At 40.9% G+C, this 24,749-nt stretch overlaps 1 protein-coding gene across 1 annotated transcript in view; it reads right to left on the reverse strand.

Annotated features, from left to right (window-relative positions):
- The window catches only part of CNTNAP2 (contactin associated protein 2), a gene marked incomplete at its 3' end in the record, with an annotated part of 1,031,819 nt that overhangs the window by 65,823 nt on the left and 941,247 nt on the right, over window positions 1-24,749 (reverse strand). Inside the window, exons 17-18 of the mRNA XM_080639583.1 lie at window positions 11,967-12,185; window positions 9,201-9,437 (exon numbers count right to left, since the gene is read on the reverse strand). Coding sequence (XP_080495709.1) covers window positions 9,201-9,437; window positions 11,967-12,185 — 456 coding nt within the window. The remainder of the gene's footprint in view (window positions 1-9,200; window positions 9,438-11,966; window positions 12,186-24,749) is intronic.

Genomic DNA, 24,749 nt, shown 5'->3' on the forward strand with positions numbered 1-24,749 from the left:
ACTGACATTTTATAGGGGAAACCTTAAATTAGGCTGAAACAGTTATGGGAGAGGCGATTCACGTTAACAACTATATTTTGCAGTAGACTCAACTTAAGTACTTCTGGATTAAAAGAGAAGGGCCCTATCCTGAAAAAACTTCCCCAAATTGTGAAGCCTTCTGCCACTAACAGCAGCACTGAAAATAAGCGTTAGCACTGACAGACCTACAGCAGCACATGCTGTAGCAGTATTACCAAGACTGGCTTAAAACTATCCCTACAACCGCTAATTTATTCTTCTTCAACCTCTGCTTCTAGCTCACACAAGCTGCTCCTTGGGCAGATGTTGTACCAATTGCATGGTTATGGTGCTAGCAGAGCTGCTGGCCAGAGCCAGACCCTTTTTCCAGAGCTGTAAATGCGATGAATTGCTACTTCAAATGTTCATTGCTACAAAGAAAGCTTTACCTAAATGGTGCTCTCTGAAATGCTAAGACTTTTTTTTCCAAAGGGGTTTCATAACAGCAAAGAATGTCCTGTACGTTTAACTTGATTTGTGCTGAGAAAATCATTTTCAGTATAGCTGTATTATTACAGGCATACAAGCTATTGTAATGAGCCTTGAAATTCTTCTCACGCACACACCGCCTCTTTTAAGAGGAAGCATAAGTGGAAGGTTCACTTCAGCTGTGTGAGTGTATTAGGCCCTCAACAGAAAGAAGTGAATCCTCTCAACTTGCAGCTCAGCAAAGAGGCTGATGCACATTATGTTCTTCGCTGAATGAAGCTGAAGTCCTTGCAGCAGGGCTGCAAAGTGCTCAGCACCTCACAGGAGCAGGCTGTTTAAACTATTAGGAAGTACTAGAAAAATGCTAAAAGATCATTTTGTCTATATTGAACGTAGCTATAAGATGACTTGGCAATGCTGAGGGCTGATCAATGAAAAAACTATCTACTTTGAGGTCACAAGCGTATCATCCTCCTGAAGCTCTCACAGAAAGAACATAGAAGCCCTTGATTCAGAAAACCATTCAAACTGCCTGAATAAAATGCAGCACAAACCCTGCTGCTGAAATGTGGTGGAGGTTTCCCTGCATGACTCTCTGCTATCTTTTGTAATATTTCAAAGGCTACCTAAGAAGATGACTCTTGGGAGACAGCCATGAGGCATAATGAAAGGCCCCTTCGCTAACTGCCCTTTCAAGGCAGAAGCCTTGGGGAAACGAATATGGCAGTAACAGATCATTTTCTTCAGAAAGCAGTGCCTATTTCTACACCAATATCCAGTGAGGTTGTCCTCTGTTGACAGACTGCAGGTACCTACAGGTTGGGCTTGTGTCGTAGAGGAACCACGAACAGGAACTGAGGATCATTTGAAACAATTTGATGGAAGCAAGAGGCATATCCCCCGTGTGAACTGCACATACTTTACAAAACTGTCCAGCTTCAACTGGAAAAGGGATGAAACAAAAACTGATCCAGAAGTTCCACACAAAATGCACACGTACCCAGAACTGACAAACTTATCTTGAAGGTTGCAATTCTATAGTCATCTCCCCAGTCCCCCTTTCCCCACTCAGCTACTTGTGTTTTCTTACATTCTCATTCTGCCTAGGTTCAGGAGTATTGAAAGACTGGAGAAAAAAGCCAAATAGCAACAAAACCACCCCATTTCTCTTATAAAAATTACACAACCTCATAACAGTTCTGGGCCAGTGTTGTAGACCTAAGAGTCCTCATTCTCCTTTGCTGCTGATTTAACAGCAGTGAAATGTCAGTATTGATTCTTCTCTTCTCAGGTGATTATGATTCTGGTAGCCATACACTCACTCACACCCAGAACTTGTCTTCTTTCTACATTACTTTTTCATCTCCTGTGAAAAGCATTGCCAGTACGGCACACGTGTGGCTGAGCACAGCTTCAGCAAGATTTTCTATCTGGAGGTGTGTGTATAAAAGATACAGAAGTCAGCAGGCTTTATGGCAATTAAACTGGCTCTGTGCTGGCAGTTGGGATAGGAATGGTAAAGAGGATTGTCATGAATGAAGCGCAAATAGTACTCCAAATTAAAAAGAAGCAAAAAAACCCCAAACCCAAACCAATCCCCAACCCCACCCAATTTAAAACCAGCAGCTTTTCAAGACTGGCTCTGTAAGAGGTGGAATCAACTCTTTGCAGTAGGACAGCTATTACTGTCTCACAACAGCCTTCTCAGACTTTTCCAAGTCAACTCAAAACCTGGCTTGTGTCACCTTTTACCTGGGGACCAAGGAGAAAGTAATGCTGGTTACTTCTCTGGTATCATATCCAACATAAGAAGGATATGGACCTGCTGCAGTGAGTCCAGTGGAGGCCAAGAAGATGCTTTGAGGAGACCTTAGAACAGCTTCCAGTGCCTAAAGGGGCTACAAGAAACCTGAAGAGGGGCTTTTTACATGGGCTTGTAGGGACAGGACAAGCAGAAATGGCTTTAAACTGACAGAGGAGAAACTGAGATCAGACATTAGGCAGAAATTCTTCCCTGTGAGGGTGCTGAGGCGCTGGCACAGGGTGCCCAGAGAAGCTGTGGCTGCCTCATCGCTGGCAGTGTTGAAGGCCAGGCTGAACGGAGCTTGGAGCAACCTGCTCTGGTGGAAGGTGTCCCTGCATGTGGCAGGGGGTTGGAACTGGGTGAGCATTAAGGTCCAGTCCAACTCAAACCATTCCGTGATGGTATTTGGCTTTTTTGAGGCTGGGCCTTCAAAGCAATCTTATTAATGGACTGCAACAGTGTAAACCACTGTGTAAAACACAACAGTGTAAAACACTGGTGCAGACTACAGAGACAAAATCCTGACAACTGTGAAGCCTGGCCAGGACACATGAAAACTGCATCAGAAAAAGATTCTCCCCTCCTTATTTCACAAAATTGACTGAAATGCTTTCTTACAGCATGTCCCATTCTTGCAGCCTTGAATGCCTCCTCAGCTCTGCTCAGATTTGATAAGTTAAAAATATTACTCTGTGATGCTGCTTGCCTGTGCTCAATGCTATGTGTTCTCTGCATGGAGTTCTGGATGTAAAAAGCAGCATATTCAAAATCTTTAGCAAGGACAGTCATTCTATACATGTACAAAGAACTGTTAGGGCAATGCAGACAGCTGCACAAAACCTCTTCCCTTTTTGATTTCTCACAGTTATGAATATTGAATATAGATTAACAAGGCTTTGCTTGCTGGCTTGTGGCTAAAAAAGTGCTAAAGAGCACCAGAAATTACAGCTATTTCCAGGCTGTGGTCACAAAGATTTACTGAAATACATCCTGGCCACAGGGCATCAGTAAAGGGTCAAAATCTCACAGCTGTATATCTGGGACAGAATTTACTTTGAGTGCTCTGAAAATAGTAATGCTTGTAATTCATCTGGTTAGCTCACTCACTGTTTTATCCTACCTTCAGGCTCACAGTATTTAGTTTTTGAAACCAAGAAGTGGGGGTTTAAAGGGTTTGTTCTACACTTTAAAGACTCATATTCTGGTTGCCATTACTGTAATAATTTGTGATGCAAATTTCAATTGTCTATGTGTGAAGTAAAATACCAAAATGCTGCAACTGCTTGTTGTCATTAGTGGAATATAAACCTACTGAGTGTTTGCTTCTCTGTATGGATATATCTGTACTCAGTGTATAAACTCCCACCTTTCTTGAACAAATGAGCATCAGAATCAGGGGACATGAAAAATAACGTGCACCAGTGAAAATATGGGGCCCGATCATAAATCCATGTGATGTTTCCCACTACCTTCCGTAGAACAGGATGAGTGCCACCAAAGATGGGGTGAAGCCATCTGATTCATTACGCCTTCAAGCCTCCCTAGTCAATGCTGACAGGCAGCTTCTGCAGAGAACCAGTTTGGCATACCTAAGCAAGGCTGAGCTCTGAACCTTTCTTTTGCAATAGCCCTGTAATCCAGGTGCCTTTTATTCTACCTTGCACATGCCAAGGAAAACCTAAAAATGTCATGAAAATCACAGCTGCAGTTCATTATGTACGGATGTGAAATCATTATAGACCTTTCTATGCTAGCCATTTGAACTGATGACTAGGATAGCTGACTCAGAATAAGGGAATGGCAACCTGAACTGTGTATTCCCTGCTGATTCTAAATGAAAAACCAGCTCAATTTCCAATGGAAATATCCATAAAGGTTAAAAAAAACCCCATCAAATAAAACAGGATGGATGAAGAAAAATACAATGTCAAACATACAACAGACCAGGTTTCATGATTTTCACGGTGTCTTTTGGGCTGCTCTTTAGGTAATCTCAGAGAAAAACTTGCATCTTTGAAAGAGCCATTTGAGAAATACGAGAGACTACCATTTGATGATTGCACAGTATTCAGAGTGACAACTCTGATAGGTGAGATCTGGCTTCAACTCCTTCCTATACCACAGGTATCCACCCTAAAAGTGAGCAGCTCCTTGCTTCCCTCGTTATCTCATTCACTTTCTGCATTATTATAACAAAAAAGTCTTCTCATATCACAGAGCTATTGTGAGGACAAATACTTTATCAGCTTGTGAGGTGCCAGTACTACCCAACTAGCATGCAGGCGTATAAATATTGCACAGAGGTGTCTGGTGTGAGAACCTCAAATCTCTCAGTTGCCTTTGCACAGACATGGAGCAGCTGGCAACGCTACTGAAGCTGCTCTACTCATCTCTGATAAAACATCTGCATGCAGGGAGCACTGACACCAGAGGAGGCCTCCTGTAGCTAGCTGACAAAGACATTGAAAGTTCATCACATTTTGGAGCCAGGACTTAGTGTTTTTTTAACTCATTACCCTGATTTACTTCCTTTCTGTACACAGAGTAAGAAATCCTTGCATTTATAAGTAGTATATTATGGATGGTAAGTGGGCTGCAAGCTTTCTCTATAATCAGGTTGATATCTCCGTGAGATACGTAAGGAGCATGAAGAAGGCTTGTTTTGCCTTAAAAAAAATAATGAAGAAAAATTATTATTTTTTCCAATAAAAGAATTCTTGCAACTTAAATGAAATGCAATTTTCAAAGCACCAGAGCATAACCATGCATGTTTAATAAGGCAGTATTGACAGGACAGCAGAATGGAATAGCTTTACAGAGCATATATTTTTTTATCGGTATATATACTTAATAAAGGCTAAGAGCCAAGTCCTGGAGTTTGATCTACAGGTAGAAAAACGTGACTGCAGCATTCACACTTAACCAGACGGGGAGCCTAACATTCGCAACACAAGGAAAATTTCTGATATCAGTTTCAGCTAACAGATCACAATCATGTTGCGTACAGAAGACTTGTTTTGGGGGGTGGGAGACAATGTTGGCTTTGACATTCCAGGTACTGGGATTATGAACAACGGAAATTAAGAAGTTAGTTACCTTAAATTGCTTTAACAATCCTCCACCCCATTACTTACAGCAAAGCAATGCAACGTATTTGCAACCAGCAAAATGAAGAGAATTGAATGGGTATAACCAGAGCAGAATTTGGAGATGATCAAGGATCAAAGAGTCTGTAGGAAGGGTGCAGAGCTGCTTCACCCATGTGCTATAGCACCAGAGCTGGTATGTCTTTTTTGCAAGTAAAGCTGGTTTTTCTCTTTGAGGCAGGCAAGGGAGCAAGAAAGGAAAGAAATCGGACCATGACAATGGTAAGGGCTTTAGGGTTCATGAAAATCTAAAATCAAGCATGAAGGAGTTCAGTTCAAGCATTGGCACAAGGACTGCAATATTTCACACTGTGAATCTGAGCTTGACTTGAAAGAAACAAAAACATTTATACACTGCACTCATCTCTTTGGTGTTTGCTGATGCAAAGTGGGTAACTGCACAGAAACTGGGAAGCTTTGAATTGACCCTTCCAGCACACCTGAAGGCACATGAGTCACAGTACCAGCTATTTAACCTTTTTCTTGGCCACATTCTCTTGACAGAGGACAATTTCTTCTCCTACCATTGATCCACAGCACATCAATACCCAAAGGAGGAATGCTTTCTCCCTGGAGGATCCCCCACATTAGAGTGCTGCCACATGCTCTGCAGAGCCATCTCCGCATCTGACCTTCACTCTTTTTGGTTAAAAGAAGGAAAGAGTTTGTTTTTTAAAGGGGAAAAAAAAAAATAACTGTTTTCCCAGAAATGCTTTTACGGTGATAGGACAGCTATGGGAGGGAGAAAAAAAGATGATTTATGCTTAAGCAAAGGACAGGGAAAGGTCAGAAAGCAATCTGTAGGACTGCAGAAACACTGCAGCTACTCCTCAGAACAATTTCTCTGAGCAGTGAAAGAAGTGAAGTCAATTGCATATGCCCCAAATACAAAACAAAAATAAAGGTAAAACAGATGTCAGACTGCATTTTTGCACTTTTTTTTTTTGGCCCTTATAAAAATCTAGTGTAATTTCCAGGCCACTACCTCATCAATCACATTGATCTGCTGATAATAAGGCTGGAGGCAATGCAGCATCTCGTCAGCCATCAGTCTCTAGGCTCTAAGGATGGATTTCATCAGCAAAAGAATCCACAATATGCACAGCCTGTTTTTATTATGAGATGTGTTTATTCACTATGAACCATTGTATGGTGATTTCCTTAAGGTAATGATGGGGCTTTTCCTTTGATTTTTCCTATCACTTCTTCTCCTAGCACCTGCAGTATGTAACCAACCCCTAAAAGTTTACCATGAGGAAGTATCCTCAATATCAAAATACAATTTTTGGATAAGAAAAGCTTCCTGTGGCAAAGTAAAATCAACAGTAGGAGCAGACTGTGGGATATTGAAAGGTATTACACAGCATTTTTTTGATGGTAATATGTCACATTGGTTTGGATGTGGGGACTTAAAAAGTCAGGCACTATTGATTATCAAATCAACACAGGTACCTGGCCTGAAGATTTGCTCAGAGGAGTGAAATAATGAAACCCAGTCCTAGTTTATTGTGCAAAGTACTAACCTTGTTATTTCTTGGCAGCTGATGTGAATTCCTAGTGAAGGTAACAAAGGAAAATCTGCTTGCTTGCCTCCTATTAGACTCACCCCCATCACAGCCTGCAAAAGCATACTGTGGTGCCAGTTAGAAAATCACAAGTGACAGAGCAGTATTCAACTATATCGTTGCTATGAAGAATGGAATTGGTTGAAAACAGACAATATGGTCTCTAAAAACATTTTCACAGACATGTCAGTTCTTTTAGAGAGGGGAAAGTGTCGAAGTGTTAATGCAAATTTAATTGAAATATCAGAATTGTGATGTTTTCATCCAAATCAACTAAAAATAATTTAGGTAACACTTTATTTTACTGTTTTGCCAGTATTTATTTCACTGCTGTTAGTACTGTCTGTTTGGCCTTTGCATCTAGAGAATATATCCAGTCTCATCTTACAGATCAAGAGGACATGGTATAAGATTCCAAGAGCAGCTATTAGAAAGCAAATGTAGGATCCCCTTCTTTCACATGTCTAGGGAGTTTGACAACATGCATAAGATGTTCCGGTGCTTTACTTAATTGAAAAGGCTTAATACTACTTAAATTTACAATGTAAAATTTAATGGGCTGAAAATGAGCTGTTTTAAAGATTCCATTATCGGCACTGTTTGTTACGGAGGTTTTACAATTATTTTGATCACAGGATGCCTCAAACCCAGTCTATTCTGTGTTTAATTTATCCTCTAACTTTATCCCAGTGCCACATTGCTGTTTCTACAGAGAAGCCCCATGAAGTCACCTACCCTGAATCATACTTGCAGATATTCTAGATGAGTACATCGGTTTTCAGCACTAGCAGATAGGAAATCGGTAATTCCCATTTCGTACCTAAGGCCTTAAGGATTTACTGAGGTATTTTTATCCTGAAATAAGTTTTGATATTTAAAGCAGAGATCTAATGTCATGTTTAAATGGCACAACACGTGTACCCCAAGCTAGCATGAGTACTTTTGCATGACTCAGAGCTGCCCAGCAGAAGCAGCTTACACCAAGTTTTACTGTGTGTCCTAAGCATCACAGTCAGAGCCCTGGGCCTTTGGCTGGACTGAGATGCTGATAAGGAGACTACTGTAGTATAATATAGTATAGTATTACTGCTGTTTCTATGACAGTACTTACAGATTGGTGAAGCACAGGTTTTGTCTGTGCTAGGTCTTCAATTATTCCAAACCGGTATTTTTTGTTCTGTTAGTGCCACACCCAGGAGAAACAGGACACTTTAGCTTAGAGCTAGTTTGGGCAGAAATTTGGGGTTATCCATAAGAAAAACAGAAAAACACAAATAAAAGCCAGTGTGATGAGTTTTAGCAATACAGAAAAAACCCTAAGAAGTGAATTCATTCAATGTGCCATGGCAGCAACTCTTTTCTTCTTGAAATGTAAGGGGAGCAAATGAATGGCCACAGTCAGCAAACTGCACAGAATTATATTCCCATTAATACTTTGTCTCAATCATTAGTGGTCAAAATGAGAAAAAAACCATATAGATATAACTCAACATCTTTATCCTCGCTCTTCTTTTTTGTATGTAATGTCCATCTTTCCCTCACTTCTCATGTAGGCATGCGTGTCCATAGCAAATCAGTCTTTTAGAATCACTGATTTTGAAAATTCAGAACATACTTTAGGCATTTCCAAAGGACTGACATAGATGTGGGAGCTCCGTACCTTCCCTGTCCTAGCAAGTTCAATCTCTAACCCAAAGACTTGATCTGGTTACAGATGGATAAAACTTTCAATCCAAACGCTAGCCTCCCAGTTTATATAATGCTCACAACCCAAAGCTCACACCTATGTATCTCCAAGTATGTTTCTGAATGAGTCTAAATATAATTTGTTTAAATCCATGATTTTTTTTCCCAAAGAATTAACCATGGCATTTTGCAAGCAGGAATCTATTATACAACAGCTCGAGACTACAGAACACAGTCTGACAGACCTGCTATGACTAAAGGCACTCCTGATTCATGTTGTTGTTGTTGTGTTATTTGATTTAAAGAGGTAACATATATTAGTACTAATGAGAGATGTGGTTTTAAATCATCACATTTAAATCCTGCGTATATAATTTGACTTGTCTGTAAGAACTATTAAGCATTATCAGGACTTACTTGTTTAATTAATAGATGAAGCACTGATTATATGGTGTTTTTTCTCACGCAAACAGTTCTCCCATACTCTGCCTCCTGCACTAAAGCGTTTACCTTTAATGCAAAATGGTCCATCATAGGCAGTTCTGGAGCAGTCACAGGAGTAGCCATTGTATTTCTCAACACACTTCCCGCCGTTGGCGCAGTACATCCCATAGCTCGTGCAGTGGCCAGAGCAGCCGGGCTTCACCCCTGGCGTGACTTTTGCCCTCTCTTCCAGGTCCAGTGTCACTCCATTCATCCTTAACGAACGAATGCAACCCAGGAAGCCTCGCTGGCCTCCCGCAGCACCTGAGAGGGAATGTAAAACTGTGAGACAACACTGAACAGGTTATACTGTTGTTGCTTTACAGGAAATACACTGCTAAGCTTGTGACAACAGCTGGAAGGTAGTAATTTCTTCATACAGGCTAGAACTACCTTTCCCTAATGACTATAAAGTCAATGAAACCTAAGCTGTTGATATCATACCATAAATAAGCACAAATAGTAGGTGTGCTTTTGCTTTACACTGATCAGACATCAGAGATTCTAGCCCTCTACTGTTAAGACTTCATTTCATTTAAACCTCAAGATTTTTAGAGGGAACAGTTACAGAAATGGGCCTGCCTCAATTGCTATGGTATAGCCTTACTCTCCATATGATTAGTGATGATGGATGCTCATAATGCCATAGTATGTTCTGCAGTGTTAATTTTTCAAAGCCATGATGTGGAAAGAAGGAAAATGCATAAATCTCTACTCAGTTGCAATAGGAAATACAGATGTTAAATTCCAAGCGACATCAGGAAAATTGTTTAGTTACCAAAGCATAGGGTGAAGGATGCAACACTGAAGAGCTACATTTGAAAACCTGCATCGAGATAGCTTTTCTCAGCAGTTGATAGGAACTGTTCCTTTCCCCCCTCTTGTAAGCACTTGCTGAACAGCTTACAGCTACGGAAGCCTTATCTGGGGCTGGATTAGAAACAACAACCCCCTAAAAAATCAAGTAAATAACAGTGAGTGGCTGTCATCCTTGCTCCTCATCCTCTTGTCTCTTTGATTACTGCAGTGCCACAGGTGCTGAAGAGTACCTGAGGAGATCTGAGCACTCATCACCACAAAGCAGAGCCTGAGAGTTACCTGAGTGGGGACGAGGACTAAATACAAACCAAGGAGTGTTGGCTGCTTCAAATCAACTGCTGGTAACTGGACTATGTGAAGCAAGAGGAGGCAATGCTTGATCTGTGCTGAGTGAACAGGGCAGAGGGCATTCTGGTGTGGTTCCAATCTATGTAAACTCATACACAGTGCAGTGATGAAGAAAAACCTAATGCATCTAATTCCCTTCTTTCTCCTAGCCCCCAGGCCATACAGTCATCATCCCTCAAGCTCTCTTGCTGGCCCAACAAATAGATACTTATTCTGCAGCAAGTGAAACAGGAGGCACTGAAACAACTCTTTTTCAGTATTACCCTCCAGACCCTGATGTTCAGGGTATTCATTTGGGACCCACCAACTCAAATCAATTCTCTGGCTGACTCCAGGTAAGGATATGAATCTGTTCTTTGAGATATATGCTCCAATCATCAAATGATATAAAAATGGATATAATTCAGAAAGAAAGAAAATCTGTTTGCAGATTTGGGCATTCAGTTTTCAGCAATAAAGGTACTAAGTATTTCAAAACACACAGTTAGTTCAAAGCTACAAATAAAAAACAGCATTAGCAACAATTCTCCAAGAACTCAGGCTGGAAAACCCCAGCTCTTCCTGTTTTCAGCAAAAGGCTAGGTATTACTTTTAAAAGGTTAAGGCTCCATCTTTTAACCACCCTTTAAAACAAACTTCACATTTCAGCTTATTTTGAAACTACCTTTTACTGGGATCACAGTCAGCAGTAAAGGAGAATCTGAGCTTGTAAATACTGACTGCACATCTGGTGACACATTATACACAGTCTGCAGTGACACTGTGCTGTTCACTAAGGCAGTGAAGGCTTTAAACATAATTTCAATCCATTTCTGCCATTGAACTCTTTACTATCATAGGGAAAAAATAAGACAACGTCTTTTTTTTCCTTCCCTCTTCTCTCTCCTCCTCTTTACGGATATCTAGAGAGGTAGGAAAGACCTTCTTTGCTCAACATTTCATGCAGTTCTGATTCTAGCTACTAGCACTTGGCATGTCTGTACTTTGCAGCATGGATGTTAACAGTCAGAGAAATACAAGTGCTACTGGAATAGCCTGCCCAAAATGTAGCAGAGACCAGTAGCTCCAAAAAGCAGCTGGACTAACTTGGTTCCAAGGAATGCATTTGTGTAACACTGTGTGATGCTTTCCTGCATCAAATGGGCAAACAGCCCATGGGACTAGAGGGAAGGACTGCAGTGAGAGCTCTGAACACAAAAGCGTGGGCAATGATCGAACCTGAAGAGCCTTAAAGTGCTGCTGAGGTTAGGATGGGCACTGCAGGCATATGCAGTCCTGGCAAGACCTACGCAAAATTTTTCACTTCTGCAGTGTGTGTGAGAGAGAGGCACTTGGGAAAAAGGGAGCTCGGCACTACTGCCTGCTAGGTGCACTTTCAGCCAGAAGCTGCAGGTGGGGAGAGACAAAAATTACAAGCTGCCAGCACAAGACATTTTTCTCTTAGTTGATCTTATTCCTGGAATTATGGACATGCTTGTCTTTTTTTTATCTCTTTCTTCCCCATACTGTCATGCAAGTGCTTCGGGAGCCAACTTCCTACATTAAACTAACTGCTGCTGGCAAGACAGGAGGCACAGAGTGGTCAGCATGGGAGAGCAAAGCCCTGTTACCTGCGCTGCATCTTACCGACATAGAGCTGGCTGTACAGTTCCAGCCGTGTGTGGCCTTCTGTTGGGGCTTTCCGGACCTCCACGGGTAACTGGTCTACCTGCAGGCTGGCTTGCTTGACATTCCTCTCAGCATTGACACGATGCCACTGATCATCATTGAGCTGGTTGGGAGATCTAACGACGATTTCCACAGGTCCATTTCCAACATCAAATGAAAAGGAAACCTCTGTAGCAGCTGAAACGCCAAGCAAAAGGGATCCCATCGTACACTGTACACAAACGCACTTACACTTCCAAAAAAGAAAGGAGTCATATTTACTAGAAATAGGCACCGCTCAGCACTTTTCAGGATTTATAAGCACATTTCTGAGTTGAGTAGGAGTTAACGTATTTCCAAAGCAGCTGTTGTGAAAAGTTTCCATAGCATGTGATGAAAATCTGATCAATTTGACTTGTAAAATTTAACCAGAATAAATTATAGCCTGGAAGAGAACTTTTTTATTTCCATCTGTAACTTTGATAATACTGAAAAAATCTGTTCACCAGCTTTCAGAAGAAAACATCAACAATGACATCAATATCTGATCCCTCCAGCTTTCCAGTTTCCATAGGGTTTTTTTAGAGTAATATGCATTTTGATACATAGTGGTGCGGAAGTTATCTACATTTTTGTTTCTGTCCATGGGCAATTAATTTTTACAATGAACTAATAATGCTGTGGTAATGACCTCTGAGAGATTTTATGGCTGAAAAAGAAATGGATTCTTAGCAAGCATTACAGTGCTCTATTTATAGTGGATGATTCAAAACGTGTTTGGAAATTTTACAAACGTACATTAGGATCTCCTGGACGTTCCTCCAGGTCATCCTCAGCAAACCCTACAATCGATACTTATTATTAAACAAGGATTGTGAATAATAATATATATATGATTTAGTTTGTATAATTTGGGGCTGTAAATTTCATTATGGTAGCTATACATCAGCTGGAAGGGCTTACCTGAAACAGATTATCAATGCTAACATTCACAAAGGAGGATACCAGACAGAAGACAATCGAGAGTTCCATCTAATGTGTTTTTCTTTCATATAAAATAAAAAAGCCACAGTGCTCTTTCAGTTCTTCTGAAAAATGTCTGGTGCCCAATTATGGCCTCAATGTCCCAGCACAGCTGTGGTGAATTAATGAAACAGCATTATCTTACTCAGCAAGGCTATTAAGTTGTGGTAGAAGCCCCACTCTGTGATTATTATTATTACTAACAATACTGATAAATAGTGGAAAGTATTTCTGCCTAATAGATTTTCACAAGGTTATGTCTGATGGAATGAAATGCATTGTTATGGAAACTGGAAGGATAGGAAGGAACTTTTTATAGAGAATGTTCTTTCAAAACACATTTATGATACAGTTGACATCTTTGATTTTTTTTCTGCAGACTGGCTATTTCTAGAAGAAAAAAATAAAAGCATTATTTTATTGCTGTTGTGTTCTCTTGTTCTCTGATGAATAAAATTATTTCATTTCTTGAATGAACTGCCTTTCATAAGCTGCGAATTTAGTCTGGTTGGCCTTTTGCACTTTATAAGACGAAAACTGTATGAGCCAAAGCTTGCCATTAAAGAAATAAAGATGTTTCATTTTAATGTTATTATGTCTTATAACTTCAGTGGTTCTGCCAACAAACTCGGGGAATTAGGAATTAGAGTAAAACCTCACCAGTACTTAAGCTGTGTGTTGTGTTCAGGTTTATTTATTGTGTGTGTAATTCTCCTTTAACTTTTTCCCTTGAAGAACTGCTGCAGATGTCTTCGCTGTCAGGCTTGAACTGCTTCTCAAAAGCAGTCTCTCTACAAGGCTAAGAACTCCTTAATAGACTTTTCACCTTATTCCGAGGCAACTGATGACACTGTTCATATTGCTTATGGGTACTTTGAGTACAATCCCATTCAGGATTTTGAAATCCCCTGCAAGAATGCTTCTTTGCAAGTTTTTGGTCTTCTGGATGGAAGCATCTCTAATTTTTTACCCTTATTGTAAGAGAAAGGAGTGGAGACTTGACAAATAGAGATATTTCCAATAGAAGTTCTGTGCCTGCATAGTCTAACTTTATGCATGGCTTTAAACTAAGATTTGTATCACAGCCTGAAAGACTTACAATGAAGTATGTACTTACTAGAGAATATTATTCACTTTGACACGAAGACCATTTGTACAAATTCATAGTATAGTTTTATATTTCAATTTGTATTTAGGGAAAGAAAAGCATTCCAGAAAAATCTCCAAGGTCATTTTCAGTGCATGTACCTGCTGACTTGCTGAAAGTTAGAGAAGGAAGTAAGTCCAGAGGAGGGCCACAAGGATGATCAGGGGACTGGAGCACCTCCCATATGAAGACAGGCTGAGAAAGTTGGGGCTGTTCAGCCTGGAGAAGAGAAGGCTGCGTGGAGACCTCATAGCAGCCTTCCAGTATCTGAAGGGGGCCTACAAGGATGCTGGGGATGGACTCTTCATCAGGGACTGTAGTGACAGGACAAGGGGTAACGGGTTCAAACTTAAACAGGGGAAGTTTAGATTGGATCTAAGGAAGAAATTCTTTACTGAGAGGGTGGGGAGGCACTGGAATGGGTTGCCCAGGGAGGTTGTGAATGCTCCATCCTTGGCGGTGTTCAAGGCCAGGTTGGATGAGGCCTTGGGTGGCATGGTTTAGTGTGGGGTGTCCCTGCCCATGGCAGGAGGGTTGGAACTGGATGATCTTAAGATCCTTTCCAACCCTAACTATTCTATGATTCTAAGATCTATGGACTGTGCTGATCCTTCCCTAAGCAACCTAAAAACAGGACTCTCATAAACCAAAGGGGAGTCTATTTGCTAGACTGATGGATTGAAAACCACATGAAATATGTTAGTGAAAAGAGCTTCGTAGATGGGCAGAGGCTGCATGACAGCATGTCTTGCATGACAGTTATGTTGCTGGCTCTGATTTTTATTCTTCACTTCCACTGCAATTAATTTCTGAGTCTACATATTAAGCATATTCTTAAATGAGGGGCATCTCTATGTGAAACGATTGGTACTTGTACCCTAACAGAAATGAGGCATCTCTGCCCATGGAAGGGAGGCTTAGAACTAGATGATCTTCCAGTCCCTTCCAATGCTAACTGTTCTATGATTCTATGTGATAACATCCACTAGTCAGAAAGGAAGACAAAAGAAATTGTACCCTGCAATAAATGAGACAGAGGATCTAGTGACAATGACACAGAGAAGACTGAGGTTCTCAGCAACTTCTTTTGTCTCAGTTTTCACTGGCAATTGCTCTTCACACATCTCCGACTTCCTGAATCTCAGGGCATGGACTGGGAGAATGAAGTGCTCAAGGTCAGGCTGGACACAGCTTTGAGCTCAGAGCACTACTCCCACTCCTACTTTTCCCTCTATCCCAGCTTACTGCTGAGCGTGGTGCTGCATGGGATGGAGCATCCCTTTGGCCTTTGGTCAACTGTCCTGGCTGTGTCCCTTTCCAACTTCTTTGCGACCTTAAGCCAAATGACTGGGGGAGATGTCAGAAAGAGAGAAAGGTTTCATGTGTGCCAGCACTGCTCAGCAATAGCCAGAACACAAGTGTGGTATCAACACTGGTTTAGGCACAAATCCAAAACTCAGCATTGGACAGGCTGCTGTGGAAAAAGTTAACTCCATCTCAGACAGATCCATTACAATATCAGATTTGTTTAGAAGTTCTGCATAAATAGTTATGTAGAAGAACAGCAATTACTTAGAGTTTCTTTCCCAAGTGTGGTTTCCTTTTCAATCTCTCTATGCCTACACACACAATCCTTGCATGATGTGGCATCTGACTCAAATACATCCTTGGCTGACATGTCAGTGGTGTTATTACTCTGTCAAACTTTTGAAGGGGATGATTAAAAGATATCTAACATATATGTGCACACATGATTGTTCACAGTGACCAACTGAACCAGAGCAGGTTTTTTTCCAGAAACATGCAGAAAATGAGTTGCACAGGTCCCAGAGATTCCTGCTGGTCACTTTGTAGCTCACAAAATGAGTTTTCCCAATGATCGTTTTACTTTCTATTCTACCAAAGAGCAGAGAACTCAAACCAGTTGTTGTAAGAAATGAGAATGAAGATCAGACATGGAACAAATATCTGAAATTGCTTAATTATGAAATAATAATAATAAATAAGGTGGGTTTTAATTTATTCATTCAGTACAGCTGTTTTGTGATGGAAACTTTGTAAAACTGAACAAAGATGAGTTTTTTATGTGCTCCTGCCACATACATTCACTCAATAAACTGAGGTTTGTGGCTTAGTTTTACCCTTTCTGTGCCTTGTGCAGTTACATATAATTAAATCTGAACTTGTTTCTTTCATCGATTCAATTTTCTAAGGTCTCAGGTCACTGTCAGCCATCTGTTCAGAACACAGAAGTGCAACCTTGCAAACAAAATGCCCTTCCTGCTCTTTGTTCTGTGTTCTTGGTTTTAGCTCTATTCAGATCCCACCATCTGAAAATCTATGAGGCATTTGCCCATAAAAAGGCAGGGACATTACTGAGCCACCCTGCAGGAAGGACTTGGATAGGCTGCAATAAGGGACTAACAAGAACCTTACAAAGTTTAACAAGGACAAGTATAAGTTCATGCACCTGGAAAAACATAATCCAGGAGTGCAGCACAGGTTAGAATCTGCCTGCCTGGGGAGCAGCTCTGTGAAAAGGGACCTGGGGTACTGGTGGACAACAAGCTCACTATGAGCAAAGAGTGTGCAGCTGTGGCAAAGAAAGCCAGCAGAGTGCTGCGGAACATCAACAAGGGCATCCCCAGCAGCTATGTCATTATCTCACTGTATTCAGCGCTTGTCAGGCAACATCTGCGGAGGTGTTCAGTTCTGGTCCGCACCACACAAAAAAGACCTGGACAGGCTGAAGAGGGTCCAGAGAAAAGCTACAGAGATGATCAAAGCACTTCTGGTAAATATGTTTCAGTTAAGCACGAGTTCTGAAGCTCAACTGCATGGGAAGCAACCTATACTTCTATGTCCTTTGCTGTGCAGAAGGTAAGGCTAAATGAACTGTTAGACTTTTGTGATATTCAAGATCTATGAGGATCTAGGTCTCTCATTTTCCTAGAATTTCTTGTGTTTCAAGTCTCTTTTCTTCCTATTTCCCTCTTGTCGATAAACTGCAGGCTAGGCTCTCTGGCTATAATGAGGCAGCCAGCAGAGAGAGATGCTGACAGATGGGTGAGTGCTCACAAGATGCTGAGAAGCAGGTGGAGGTTCTCAAGACACATAAGCTGTGAAAAAAAGAAGGAGGAGGGATTACAACCCTCCCCACAGTCATTTTTGTCTCTGTTTCTCCCCTCTCCCATTATCTTCTCTTGGAAACATGGACTTTCATCTCCCTTGTACTTTATTACTTCTGATGTACTTTTATACCCTTCAATGGGATTCACTGATGTTTTAGCAGACTTGTGTCAAAGCGAATAGTATCTAACTTCCTTAGGATCTTTTTGAAATCCCACTCTGAGAACATAAAGGCCTTGTAACAATTAGAATCGGAGCTCACTGGCTTGGCTGTAAAATGGGATAAAACAGTAATATGTAGACTAAAACCTGCCAGATAGATATTTCCCCCCTCCATGTTGCTTGCTTGTTCTGTGAATAAAAGCAGCTTGAAAATATTCTCTCTCTGTAAGGGTAACACCTGCCAAACTTGTTGGACAGTTTGTTTGTAAATACAAATGAAGGGCTCTGACTAAACTAGTAGACAGAATTCAGTAAAATGACTAAAAACTTAATAAAGATACTAAAATGTATTTAGAGCTAGTGGTTTATGTATCTTTATCAGAAATCCATCACAGGGGTCAAGATCAGGTTTTGTATTTGTAGTCACTAGAATCCTTCCCACTGATTTTAGTAGACTCTGGATAGGAAAGAGAGCTTTCCGGGATTTCAAAGCAACTATCACGTCCACCTTTCCCACTTCTGCTCAAAAAGCAGAGTTTAAAGATAGCTTTACATAGTCATCTCTAAATTACCTGCCCTGCTGCCCTCATTTGTACGGGGGTGAGAAATGGCCATGCTAATGCTGACATTGAAACAGCCTTGACAGGTTGTTCCTGGCTGCCGAAAGTATGTGGAAAGGGCTACAGATGCTACCCTGAAGTGCCATATTGCAACAAAGGACCTGCTTTTAGGAGGTCACTTCTCGATGGACACAACTAAAGATTAAAGCCACCAAAACAATATCTTAGAGAGAAATTGTTGATCCAAGTTGTTTGACTGCAATGCAGGAATTACTGTGTAGTCTGGCTCTCTGTTAACAGTCTGACAGTTGCCAAAAATCATGGCTATATTTATAATAATTGGACTAAGCATCTGGAAGATTTCATCATTTATCTAATTCCCAAATGAAATGGCTATTTGAACTAATGAGTGAAAGCTTCACTCATTTGACCAAATGACAGTGCACATCTATGCCCAAGACTGCAGTGATCCCTGAGCTAAGTGCCAAATGAACTAGCTCTGGAAGCTGCACAGCTGCATCAGCACAATGCTGTGCCAAGAGTAATTAGTTCTAATGAGTGGCTGTACTGCACCTAGGATCAAACCCAGCAGAGCTGCATGCTGATTTATGTGGACATGCTATCTTTCTTAAGATCAGCTCTAACATAGGGGTTCACTCCACAGACTAGACACACTCTCTATTTGCCTGTAGGTTAACAAGTCAAACAAAAAACCCAATGCAAGTTTACACTCTCTTAGATCTTACACAGTCATGTATATGTCAAGAAGGAAAAAAGGGTGAGTAATGCTATCGCTTTATCATCATTTAACACCCAGTTCTCACAGCATAAATCCATCCACAACATACAGGATAATCAGTGAGACTCAGTGTCTTCCTGAACCTTTAGAACAAGCTGATATTCTTCATGGAGTAAACAATGCATTGAATAATCACAGAATCATAGGATGGTTTGAGTTGGAAGGGACCCCAAAGATCACCTAGTTCCAACCCCCTACCATTGGCAGGGACACCTTCCATTAGACCAGGTTGCTCCAAGCCCCATCCAACCTGGCCTTGAGCACTACCAGGGACGGGGCAGCCACAGCTTCTCCAAGCAACACATTCCAATGCCCTACCACCCTCACCATAAAGAATTTCTTCCTTACAACCAATCTAAATCTATTCTCTTTCAGTTTCAAACTATTGCCCCTTTCCTCTTTGTGCTTATGCTACAAGCCTTCATAAAAAGTATTTCTCTACCTTTCTCATAAGCCCCTTTTGTATATTGAAAGGCGACAATAAAGTCCCTGTTGGAGCCTTCGCCTCTTCAGGCTTAACAACCCCAACTCTCTCAGCCTCTCTTCCATAGAAAAGGTGCTCCAGCCCTGTGAACACTTCTATGACCCTCCCCTAGACTCACCTTAACAGGTCCATGTCTACCTTGGCTGAGGACCATAGAGCTGAATGCAGTTCTCCAAGCTGAGTCTCACAAAAGCTGAGTAGAATGCCAGAATCACCTTCCTCAACCTGCTGACCACACTTCTTATACAGCCCAGAATACAATTGGTTTTCTGGGCTGCAAGTGCAGATTAACAACACACACCCAATTTTCCACCCAACAACACTACCAAATCCCACCCCCCTCTGCAGGGGGGCTCTCAATCCATTTATCCCTCATGTGCACAGATGCTGGGGATTGCCCCAACCCAGGTGCAGGACATTTACCTGACCTTGTTGAACTTCATGAGGTTCACATGGGCCCACTCCTCCAGCCTGTCCAGATCCATCTGGATGGCATTTCTTCCCTCAAGCTATTAACTGCACTGCCCTGCAAATTCATCAGGAATACAGAACTCTTCAGAATGTCTCAAGCATCTCATGACCTTTCAATGTGCTTTTATAGAATGTTTTCATTTTGAAATTTTCAAAGCATCCTGCAGACCAAAATATCCCCCACAAATCAGAATGAAAAATAAAAAAGGCTTTGTCAAAGTCAGCACAGAGCAGCCTCTGAAGCGCTATCCTTCTCACAGTTTTGATCCTTATTTTCTCCACCATTTAGTCTGCAGCCTGAAGGCAGTTGATTCAGTGTTTGCTGTGTGCAGTATCTATATCTGGTAGCTGCAAACTTGCAGTGACATTTCTTAGCAAATGGACAGGGAACTAGATCTTCTGATAGACACTGTCCTGATTCAGCAAAAGTTGCTTGTTTATTATGCACATGACTATCTTGTCACATTGTAAGACAAGACTGCACATAAATATATTGTTTTGCTGTATATTTAAAAGACGTGAACTTTAACACATTATTGTCCTCCTTCTGTGATACTTACACATCATCTTTCCAGTAAGATTTCAATTGGACTGGTAATTTCAACAGCTGGACTTTCAAACAGGAAGTCCCAGCTTTCTGTTTAGAGGAACCCGTTGTCTTTGGATTGATGGGAATGACATATGTTACTATCCTTCTTTCATTATTGTGTTTTACGACTGTTCAAATATATTTCTATATATCTGGCTGTCTGACTCAATAGCTAGCGTTTTCTTGTTCCTTCATTGCCTGAGTGGATTAGACTCCCTCTACTATAATAATTTTTGCCTAAGAATAATCTTTGCCTAATCATGCTGAGCCCTTGAAATTCATTACCCTCACCTGAGGTTTTAATCTTAGATATTCAATATATACCGGTTGACTCAGAAGTACTGTACTACATTGCAGCATAGTCTTGGGAAATTCTGGGATTCCCAGAGCTCCCTGTGGGGATCTAGTTTAAGATCACTGTAATGTTTTTCATTGACTTCAGTAAAAAAGAGTGCTGATGGACTGTAAGACTCCTAGTCCACCGATGCTAATTCATTTGTTGTCTGCTTCCTCTGATTAACCTCTAATGCTGAATACGCATGCGTCTCTGGATGGTATTGGAACATAACACCGAGCTGGTTTGCTGAAGCTCATGCTCAATGAGTGACAGTAGGAGGTAGAAAGAAGAAATTAAAAAGTATACTAATTACCAGCAGCGTATCACTCACAGTAAATGTGTGTTTCTGGAGCATGGCACCAGGATGGCTTTTGTTTGTATCCATATGGCTAGCAGATTCTAATAGTGTGTACTAAATAAGATTTCGCTAGTGTCATCTATATTTCTGGCAGCTAATTGTGCATTATTGCAGTTTCCTGCATATTTCAGTTCCAAAATGTAAATCACAAAGTCCTGCATTTCCCATTTTTCTCCAGTACATGATTAGTCCTCTTGGATTACATTAGCAAAGTCAAAGAAACTACAATTTGTTACAAGCAAATATATAAAGAAATAAAAAATTACCGGTCATTATTCTGCAAGTCTGTTGTCTAGTCTGCAGCACCAAGCTTCATTCTGTTGTGCACCAATATCCATCCCTATCTACATATTCTAAACATCTGCAGGTATATTTCAGTGCTTCCTTATTGCTGTTTTACATGAGTTTAGCTAGCAACACGATCCCACCCTTCTAGCTTTCAGTATTTAAGGGAATAATAGACTGGGATAAGACTATGTGGAGTAATTTCTTCAAGTGCATTTTTATAGCTGCACTGTTTCAACAACACTAGTATAAAAAGTGGGCTATTCACCGCCATAATTTGCTCCTAAAAGGTTTAGGAGTTGCATATAGAAAGAGGCGTATCTGTTAGATGCGATATGTCTTGGTTACAGCTTGTTCCTGGTAGAGAGTAATGATGTTAGTGAGCTGTTGTGTTTCCATGCACATACAAGATTAGATTACTCTTCTGGAGCAGAAGACAGAGCAGAGTTATAATCCTTCCCTGAGTTTTCCCTAGGGTTGTCCAACCTGCTGTCTGACTGCAGCTGAGGGGGCACTTCTAACTGCTGGAAACGTGTCTCAACCTTTTCCAAAGCATGCAGGATACCTGCAACTGGCTAAATGCTCTCCAGGAGCAAGGTAGCAGAAAACCAGAAACCTGGGGATGGACACCTGCTCTACATCTACTGGCAGACAACCACTTACACATGTAATTTGCTATATTTTGGACAAGTGTAACTATACTGGACCTGAACATGAAGGGAAATCAGAAGTGCATACAGCACCTTCCTCACCATGAGTAAGCATCTGAGTGAGGACAAAGATAAGGAGAGATCTGATCTTGGTAATAACTAGGAAACAGTTGTTTCTCTTTCACTTTAAAATAAACTCAGCTATCAAGCAGCCAATCAAACAGAAATCCCAGTCTTCCTGCACAGCAGATTAGATTGCTTTGAGGAATAAAAAAATATAGCATTTAAATGAAAGTACTGATTTTTCTCATGAAAGATCATGCAAAGGCCAAATATGCCCCAAGAAGATAATTATTTAATTATTTATTAATAAAAGTAATGCTAATTACACTCCAGCTGTCTCGTAGATAAGCACTTGGAGACAACTCAGATTTTTATGATTATATTTTAGTTGAAACAGCAATTTTCAACCATGGACACAAAGAATGAATAAAACCCAACCCCCTTATCAGTCCTGCATAAACAGGGAACCAATGCAAAGATACATGAAAGGACTTGTTTTAAGGTCAACCATCTGACGGTTAGAACATGGCTTGGAAAAAACAACTACTTGCTATAAATACATTTCAGAGAGATGATGATGATACCTCCCACCTAGCCAGCCCTCTTTCAATAACTACTTAGCTGCTTGGAAGGAAGGAAGGAAAGGTGACTCAGTTGAAGGTCTTGTTTATTCATCTCATGAGACCTACTGAAGCTTAAAAAAATACAGCAGCAGTATCTTCTGGTCTCTTTTGTGAGGAATGATTCACACAAAGAGAACTGTAGTCAGTGCACTGAGTGGAAAAGGAGAGGAGGCGTGTGTTTTCCTGCCTGTAGTGGGTTAGAATATACTTCATTATATCCTTTTAACTGCAACATTTTACCATGAAACTGAATTGGTCCCATGCAACAGAAGACACCACAACAAGGGGAAAGCACAGGCATGAAACCAGAGCTCTCCCATGCAGCATATAAAGGGGCTTGTATAACTGGTAGTTATTTTTTGTTGGATGAAAGGCAAAATAAAACTGGGTGTTAACGTTCATGAAATCAGATTATGTCTGAGCATGGTAAAGTATCAGAGAGATTTTGAGCAGAGAGAGCAGCTTCTTTTGCTACAAAAAATTGCTATGAAGTTGGCATGGTTCTAAAAATACTGAGCAATGAGTCTCAGTGCTTATAAGCAGATATAAAGGGTATCAACCTCCCTCTTCAATCTATCACATTTGAATGTCATAAAAATCATCTAAAACTGTAAACTGATTATAATAAAAATGGTAAGGGCCTGGTCCATGCCAGAAAAGTAGACATCAAGACTGTCACTCTTCTGCGGTGTGACTGTGAGAAAGCACATTGCTTGTGTTCTTTCTTCCTCTTTGGTTATTTTTTTCCATATCTTCCGATTTGTATATTAGCTGTAGGTTCTGCTGTAGATTGTGGTTAAGACTTGTAAAGGTATTTAGATGCTTGGGTGGTAGCTATCAAAACACTTTTACATCAAAGCAGGTGCTCCTGATGATATGAATGTACTGATTTTTCTGCTTGGCCATGTAAGCTTCTGTCATTTGTAGTGGCTGTTTTATAAGCAATTTTTTATGGCTGCTATTTATTTCTCTGTGGCTGTCCAGGGGTCACTATCAAGGTAAGGACCCTGTTGCACTATGCAATGCGCTAACACAACAAAAGAAGGCCATCCAAATATATGACTCAAGTTCACTTCCAATTTAGTAACTCTATATGAAAAAGGTGTTTGTGAAATGGCAGGGTAGATGGACCGAGCTAACTGTAAAACTCTGGTTGTCTGTGACAGTGAGGATCTAAATTCAAGGATCCAGAAGGTCTGTTGCTGTCACGTGCCTAAAACATCTAGTAATTTTGTGCAGTTTAGGAAATATTTACTTTATGCATGAAAATATCAGCATACATCAAAAGGTAACACAGCATATGTAGTTTTGGCATGTAACAGAAAGTAGACTAGAAATGAGGGCAAAGACCTGAGATGAGCTAGTGGGTGGCAGGCCTTGCAATGGTTTGCCATGTGTGGCATGTATTTAGTCCAATACAAAGTTAGAGAGAACTATACTTTTTGAATGCCAGCCAGTTCCCATCTTGAACTCTACGTGAGCTGTACCTGATTTATAAGGCACTGCATATAAAATAAAGTGGCATTTATGGCATTAAGAAAAGCATCCAGCATCCTTGAAAGGAGAGGGGAAATACTGAGGGGATGCTGCATGGCATTGTGCAGTGAAGGGTCATGAATGATGTACTGACACTAAGGCAAATCAAAGCACAGCAACCTGTATCCCAGCAGAGTCCAAGCTAAGTTACAAAGTGCTGCTGCTGGCCTTCATTTCCCCACAGCCCTGTGCCTAGGATTTTCTGCTGGTCAGCTGTAGCAGGTTCCCAGTAGGGTGCTTATTTACTGTCTTTGGCTTGCTTCCACATGCCAGCCTGGATACCTATCCACATCTGCTAGTTAGGAACAAGGATACAGGTGGAATTGTCCTTCTTGGATGGGCCATAAATGGCCCTGTTTGAATATGAGGCTTTTCTGCATCACCTACCTCATCTGAAAAGAAATCTTATGTTTAAAAGGATGGTGCTTGCAGTTCTTCAAACTAGATTCTTTTTTGTTTGTAACTTTCATGTTGTCCTGGAATAGGATGAGAGTTTACAAATACTGCTGTAAAAACATTTGGGTCAAAAATTTCCCTGAAGAAATG

The sequence above is a fragment of the Psittacula echo genome (genome assembly GCF_963264785.1).
Source record: "Psittacula echo genome assembly, chromosome: 2".
Lineage (NCBI taxonomy): Eukaryota > Metazoa > Chordata > Aves > Psittaciformes > Psittacidae > Psittacula > Psittacula echo.